Below are 7955 nucleotides of genomic sequence, written 5' to 3'. Positions count from 1 at the left end.
AACACCCCCCCCCCCCCCCCCCCCCCCCCAGCTTTTAAGGAAAAGTTGGCAAGCCCTGGTGGCAAACACAGTGCTCATTAAGCAGTTTAAGGGAAAACTTCTAAAAACACTCCTATGTGTGAGAATTTCTTTTAAGAATGAGAATTCAGAGGGGTGAGAAGAGTACAATCAACACAGGGAGTCTGGCCCAGCAATGCCTTCCTGCTACAGCAGGAGAGCCTGCTTGGGGTCTGCTGCAGGTCTTATCATCTCAGGCACTAGGCATCTAGATGCTACCCCAGAGCTCCTGTGGCAGAGGAGGGACCCTCCCAGGCACCTGGAGATTGAGATGAGGTGGCAAGCTGCTGGCCACAGAGGTGTTTCCCATCCTGGGAGTCTGGGGTCAGCCAGTTCTCAGAAGGTGCCTCTCTCTCTGAATGTATACTATACTGAATGTACAGGAAGCCCAGAGAAGTAGACTCCTAATGATGGTACTGACGGAGGAGGAGTGGTGCTCTGCTGGCTGACCATAGGCCTGTCCAGAAAGCTCAGAGGCACTTGTAATCCCTTTGATGCAGAGCCCTTACATCTGTCAGTGTGGGATTTTAGCAATGGCCGATGTGTTTATGCAGCTAAGTAATGGTTATTAGCTCCACACGTTGTTTTTCACTTAACATCTCAAAGAGAGATTTCTCTTCTTTTAAAATGTTTCCTAAATGTTTATCCTTTTTTAAACTATCACTGACATTTGTTTGAAATGGATGATCCTAAAGCTTTTGTGTATTCTTTTTTTCTTGGACTAAACTATTATTTACAGGGGGAGAGGGGCAAGAAAGGCTCTAGAGGGTCTAAAGGGGATAAGGGAGACCAAGGAGCGCCTGGATTAGATGCACCTTGTCCGTTGGTATGTTCTGTTCACATCAAATGTATTGTTTTAAGATTTGTTGATTGGGAAGAAAGAAGGAAATCATAACATAAATAATGGTCTTGCAAAAGTACAACACTCGGATAAGGCCCAGCCTGGTTCCCACTGCAGTCTATGGCAAAGCTGCTTTCTTCAGTGGGGAACCACTGATCCTTTGAGCAATCAGGCCATTGGGTGACCATGGTTATATTCCTTCCTCTTCCGGAGCTCACAAAGGTTTGGGGTACATGGGGATGACCCCATGTGCTGGGAGCCCAGGGCTTTCTCCTTTGTGGATAGAGCCCTGTGTCTCCTTTGCTGCTAGTTATGGCTCTTCTCTGGAAATGTTTAATGTCATCATGTCTACGTAATGGCAAAACCTGAATGCTGTTTTTCTTGCCTTGGAATAACGGCCAGCTGATGTGATCACCTGAGAGCGACACAGGGCACTCAAGCTGCATTACCCAGAGGGAAAACAAATCTCAGTCATTTTAAATGGGATATGTTTCTGTCAAAATATATTGTCTGTAAATCTAGACAAATGAATAAATATAGGAATATGTATACATTTTTCATCTAAACTCATACGCTGCAGTGAACACTGCCAAAAATCTGTAGTACTGCCATAAATCCCAGGAGTACTTGTGGACCATGCATCTAGAAATCCAGCTGCTGGGTTTCCTAGTGAGGATAGGAAGAATGGGTGATTTCAGAAGGGAGGAAACACCATTCCCATCCTCTCAGATTTAACTCAGAGAAGTACCTCCTGACTCGTAGATTATAGAAAACCAGAAAGGAAACTGCAACTACTGATTACGCAGACAAAACTAAACCCGAAAACACGGGCCATCTGTATTCTGGGTATGCAGCAGAGTGCCCTGCGACAGTCCCAGTGGGGGACTCAGCCTCTCCTCCCGTGACATGGAGGTGTCTGGCATTAACTGAAATAACGATAGTGGTTGATTTCATAAACAGGGTCTCCGAGGTTTTAAAGGCGAGAAGGGTGAGCCGGGGTTACCTGGGCTGGACGGCCTGGATGCCCCATGCCCATTGGTATGGCGTACCTTCCCTTTCCTGCATGCTAGTTTGCTTTTTGTATCTTGGTTGTTATCTTCTGATACCTCCGAATAGCTGCATGCCCTAGAAACACCTGGCAATTCCTTCCTTACCTATCTCCATCCTACCTTCCTCGCGCTGCTGTTGTCAGAAACAGGCCCTTCCCTTCGTGCTATGATTCACAGCTGCTGTCAGCATTACTTTGTGGCATGAGGAAAAATGTAGTGGCAATGCAAATTTATTTACAACTGCTTCAATTCTTCCTTTGCCTTCACTTTGAGAACTTTCAGTAGACTAACGTATGAAGACCTGCCTCCACACTGGCTTGGCTTTCTAGCAAGGAGCTGCAATGCTCATGTCCTTCATTAACTCCATTTTTAAGTGCTTGTATGTGGCTAGCACAGCCTGACACCACTCTGTATCACCTCAGTCACCCTATACATTAAGGTGACTGAAAAAAATAGTTATCCTGTTAACAAGGCCATGTGAAACACATTAACTGGACACTTATCTCCCTCAATTCCTGCTAGACAATTCTGATTTGTGAGTCTCCCCAGAAGTCAAAATGGTACCCATACCATCCAAGAAACTTGAATTTGGAATTGCCTGTTTACTGATACCCATCTTATTCAAGCATTAAAGGATGATTATTGTATTAGTGCCTCATCTAACCCAACTATTGTAGGACAAAGGTGTTCAGGAACACTTTACCTCAACTGATTTGTAAGTGTGCCATTAAACATCACCAAGGTATTAACTTACTCTGAGATTTTCTGGAAATGCAGCATTCAGGTGAGGTTTTTGCTCCCTACAGCAGTCTAGACAATTCTGTAATACACTGAAACTTGTACTCCCCTGCCCTTCCAGCCCCCATTTGGCATGACTAGGTTTGCTTTATTGCTCACTTAAAGGTGTTTGATGCCATTTACAAGGGATGGAGTATCAGTTAGTTCAACTAGCTGGAAAAACGTGTCCCAAAGAAAAAAGCCACATTTAGTTGGGAAGGTTTTCTTAGTTTCCTGAGGAAACTAGCCCTGAAATTGCCATTAAAAGCCTTTGTTATTTGACCTTTGTGAAGAGCTAACACTAGTCTTCCTTCCAGCATTCCCTCCTTTCTGCGCTGCCATTGTCTCTTTGGGGCAGTGACTATAACGGTGACCACTTGCAAAGTCTCAGTTGCTGCTCTGTAAATTCTTGGTAACAGACAGAAACTCTTCTGCCAGTCCCACAGGTGGGATAATACCTGGCCAGAACAGTCCACAAAGGAGAAAAAACACTGAGCTGTGTGTTTCGCCTCCCACTGATAATAGCCAGGTTTTTATGGAATAAGTTTTGGCTTGAATAAGGCACCTAATTACACAGGCACAAGGATTCTACCAGTGTCCTGGTAGACTACCTTTCTTTTTTTTTATCTCTGCTGTCAGTTAGGATTGAGCCCGCATAGCCATGTTAGAACGTACACTTCTTTCCATAGCTATTTTTCTTAAGGGAAACTTGCCAGAAAATCTGGTGAAATACAGATGCCATTATTTTTTTATATATAGTGTGCTGGCATGCAGGCTAGCTTGGGAACGTGAATAAGCATGGGTTTTGATCCAACTAGGTTAAAAGCTTAGCATCCAGCTGACACATCCATGTGTGTAACTTATAGAGGCTGTGAACTAATGCTTTACAAATCTGAGATATGTGGAAGGAGATACGTGGTACTAATAAGCATGTCGCATTTCCGTTCTCAGCAAATTCGCCTGCAACAAACACTTCCTTGTGACCCTGGTCTTCCTTTGATCCCTAAGCTATAACTCTCTGGCCTCCCATTCCTTCATACACCTAACTTCCCATCTCCTCCTGCAATGCACTACACCAGTCATTCCTACCACCACCAGTGTACCAATGGGAACGCCACAATTTACCCAGTCATTAACCTGTAACTCAGTATTTCCACATAGTGGGAGGGAGGGGGAGGAAGTATCACAAGGAGACCGCAGTCTAAAAAATGCAATCGAAAAGCAATATGGTTGTAGCATCATGGCAACGTTCATTTCATCAGTCCCTTGAAAGTGCATCTCCTTTAAATAGTTTATTTCTCAGTATACTACTATGCATTTGCTTTTCTGTTTGGTTTTTTTTCCTTTCCCCGTCTCAAATGGGATGACATGCACTGCAGATTTCTCACGCAGTACTTGAAGAAGTGAGAACTGAGTCATTTGAATGAAGAAACATGCCTGCATCGTGCATTGTACAATTTCACTCCCTGAACCCACGAACCTGACACACACACACACAGCAGAAGTATTTGACTTCTCATGCAGAGGTGTATCTCCTTACATCTGACTTTATGTCCTGCTCAAGAGCACCTTATCATTGACATGATTTCCTGTTTTCTCACATCAAATAGGGCTGCACTGAGATGAAATTAATGGCAGTAATTCACAAAAGCATTTCCCAACCATATGGTCTCAGCCCTTGAAGTATCCAGCCTTCTTCAACATTAAAAAAAAAAATCACACGCCCACCTTGGGATGTGTAGCACAAGACTTTGGGGCTGCAGAAGTGCCAGGGGATTTTTGCAGAACTCTCAGTGACTTTATTGAGGCAAAAGCCCCCTCTCAGGGAGTCAGCCGAGGCATCCTCAAGCAGCACAGGGTCTGCCCAGCTGTTTGCCTTCCTAATTTTCCTGGAGCTGGATCTTCTTGGAGGCAAGAGGGGACAGCTGGGCAACCTCTCACACAATAAAGCAAACCCTTTAACAAACAGGGCAGAAAGGAAGTGGAGGTTTTTTCCAGACCCTCTTCAGGACCCAAGGTTAGTGCTGCCTCTGGGGTTTGCTTTATAACCACAGCATTACAGAGTCAAGCCTGAGGACACAGAGCAGCCATCTCGCGCTTTCCACTGCCAACTTCCTGCAGTATTTTTCTGGCTGAATGGGACCTCCTGTGTTCCCCCCTTCCTTCAGCAAAGCCTGACTAAACACCTTCCTCAGTGAAGAATGAGAACAGGCCTATGGACCTCCTGTACATAAGTTCCTTGCATAGCCTGCAGGCAACCCCCCTCTTCAGCCCCAGCCCTTGCTTCAAGCTACACTGGTTATGTCAGCCAGAAGTCTGGGTCACTCCAAAGGGGTGAGGAATATCTTTGAGACTATTCCTCCAGCCCTGGTTCAGACTGTTTGTTGCAGCTGTAGTAGTTAACCCACTCCTTCTTTCCTCGATCGCTGCACTATTTTCTGTGTCCTGAACTGCTATTTCATCCATCTTTTTTGCAGGGGGAAGACGGCCTTCCAGTTCAAGGCTGCTGGAATAAGGTAAGATAATCCTGGAAAGTTGTGACTGTGCTGAGCTGGCAATGCTACAGGTCCTGCTCTTGTTTTTCAATGAGTCTGGCTAAGAGCAAAAGCGGTGTGGAGGCATGCATGGGATTTCCAGGGCTGTACCCCTGAAAAGCAGCAAGCAAGACTCTCCCTTGTTTGTTGTTGTGGTTTAACCCCAGCCAGCAACTAAGCACCACACAGCTGCTCACTCACTTCCCTCCCACCCGGTGGGATGGGGGAGAAAATCGGGGGGAAAAAGTAAAACTTGTGGGTTGAGATAAGAGCAGTTTAGTAGCACAGAAAGGAAGAAGCTAATAATGATAATAATAATGATAATAAAATGACAATAATAATAAAAAAAGGCTTGGAACAAGCAAGTGATGCACAATGCAATTGCTCACTACTTGCCGACTGATGCCCAGTTAGTCCGTGAGCAGTGATCCCCCCAGGCCAACTCCCCCCAGTTTATATACTGGGCATGATGTCACATGGTATGGAATACCCCTTTGGCCAGTTTGGGTCAGCTGTCCTGGCTGTGTCCCCTCCCAACTTTTTGCACCCCTCCAGCCTTCTTGCTGGCTGGGCATGAGAAGCTGAAAAGTCCTTGACTTAGTCTAAACATTACTCAGCAACAACTGAAAACATCAGTGTGTTATGGACATTACTAAAACCAAAACATAACAGTATACCAGCTACTAGGAAGAAAATTAACTCTATCGCAGCCGAAACCAGGACATTTATGTATTGCTGTTTAGCTTTATGGGCTAAAAAGGAGAGAATTGTATTTGTGGCCTTTGAGCTGCCTGGCCTTGAAGTGCTCTAACACTTGCATAAAGATTAGCGTTCCACCTAGTCAGCTCTGTCACCAGAGGCTGGGAGCTGGCATACCCCAGGTAACCTGGGTGCCACGGGAGGCTGGTGGGAGCGGGGCAGAGGTTCACGGCTTGCTTTCAGCAGAGCGAATGAGCCGTGGCTCAGTGCCCCTGCACACCCCTGCCGGGCTCTTGGCACTAGACCAGACCCTCCAGTTCTCCCGCTGAGGGGTGGCCTGGCAGCTGGGCTGCAGTGCTGGGCTTGGGGCAGGCCCTTCTCCGAGGGAACGGGCTCGTTTGATCAATTCTGGGCTAGCACTGAAGGGCGGGTGTAAGTACCTGTCCCCTCTGCTCTCCCTTTATTTCTGATGGTTCAGCTGCCTCAGGAGTCCCCTTCTGAGGTTCCCGTAGACCCCTCTGCCACTCCTCAGGGTCTAGCCCGCCTTCAGTACCTGCTGTGTGCATTAATGCCAAGTACTCAAGCCACAGTGGTAGGAAGAAGGTGGGCGTAGAGAGTCAGCCCGGACTGACCGTCCCATCCTCACTGCCCAGGGAGGTGAAAAGGATCTCTGCTGAGATCCAGCACCATTTCTTTTCATCCTGGAGACCCCAGAGCCAGCTTCCCTAACGCTGTCCCACTGTCCTTGCATCCCATGAAGCGGTCCTTCCCCCTGGCTGAGCTGTCACTAACAATTGTTAGTGAATTGTCACTAACACCTGTTTGTGTTTTCTTTTGCAGTGATGATTCTAACCCTGGACTGGCCTGTGTGTGTTACTGTACATAGAATATTTATTTTTATACAGTGTTCTTCTCTGAAATGCCAAAAGTTACGCATTTTTACAAATTATCAAAAAGCTGCATATTTTTTTGTACAGAAAATACTAGATCTCCCTTCTTCCCCATTTGTCAGTTCTCTGTATAATTCTATGTCTGCATTATGCTTGTTTTGTCATGGAGTACAGCTGTAATATTTACATGGTATTTGTGCACACGTGATGAATATAGGAACTTAATAAATTATTGCATTAAAAGTGCCCAAAGGAACTGCCCTGTATAGATTTAAAGGTCATTTTCATTTTTCAAGCTGGAATCATTCAAGAATATTTTGAAATATTATGTATTTTTTATTAAACTGAAATATTAACAATTCTGTTGTGACTAAATTAAGGCATTGCTGAAAAACCTCACAGTAGCCACTGTACCCTGGGAACGTAGAGATTCCGTGATTAACAATTATCAAACAAGGTCTGTTTCTTGATCAGATTCAGACAGCCAAGCGCAGCTTCCCGCCAGCTCCTCTAGAAGCTGCTCCTTGGCTGGGCAGGAATGGTAACACCTTCCACAAGAGCTGTGGAGTTAGCACGTACGAAGAGAATTTCTTAGTCTCTTGCCTCTGGCTAAAATAGAGCACCTCCCATGAGCTGGAAGTAATAGTAAATAAAAATAAAATTGAGCACCTCCCATGAGCTGGAATAACTCTCATGAGAAGGAGCCCTGGTCAGCAAGGAATTCTGACATCTTTCTAAATTGTAGGCCTGCAAGTAGCTCAATTAAAGCCTCATTTAAAATAAAGCATATGGCAGAATACATCGATGATATCCTGATGAATGTTTATTAGATAAATCAATCCACATGGCTTTTTTAAATGTTAACCAAAGGTCGCATGCAAATTTGCAGAGCAGTGTCGTTGTAATTTGCATATGTACATCTTAATTATCCTTCTTGACCTACCTTCGTTAATGTCCAAGTCTAAACTACCCATCAAGAAAAATTATACTATCAGACTAAAGTGAACATCACAATATACTTTTCTTAGAAAATGAGCAAAGGAGTGGAAGCCTAAATCTGTTCCTTAAAATGGGTCTGCTTTCCTTAGCCCTTTTTGTAAGGGGGACA

At 45.1% G+C, this 7955-nt stretch overlaps 1 protein-coding gene across 1 annotated transcript in view; it reads left to right on the top strand.

Moving 5' to 3' along the window:
• The window catches only part of LOC104839580 (collagen alpha-1(XIII) chain), an 18810-nt gene extending 11640 nt beyond the window's left edge, over positions 1-7170 (top strand). The window contains exons 6-8 of the mRNA XM_010579943.1: positions 797-883; positions 5202-5240; positions 6798-7170. Coding sequence (XP_010578245.1) covers positions 797-883; positions 5202-5240; positions 6798-6800 — 129 coding nt within the window. The 3' untranslated portion in view covers positions 6801-7170. The remainder of the gene's footprint in view (positions 1-796; positions 884-5201; positions 5241-6797) is intronic.
• The last annotated feature ends 785 nt before the right edge of the window (positions 7171-7955 follow it).

Source organism: Haliaeetus leucocephalus, unplaced genomic scaffold (assembly GCF_000737465.1).
Source record: "Haliaeetus leucocephalus isolate CR32 unplaced genomic scaffold, Haliaeetus_leucocephalus-4.0 Scaffold687, whole genome shotgun sequence".
NCBI lineage: Eukaryota > Metazoa > Chordata > Aves > Accipitriformes > Accipitridae > Haliaeetus > Haliaeetus leucocephalus.
This window is presented reverse-complemented; position numbering and strand designations above follow the sequence as displayed.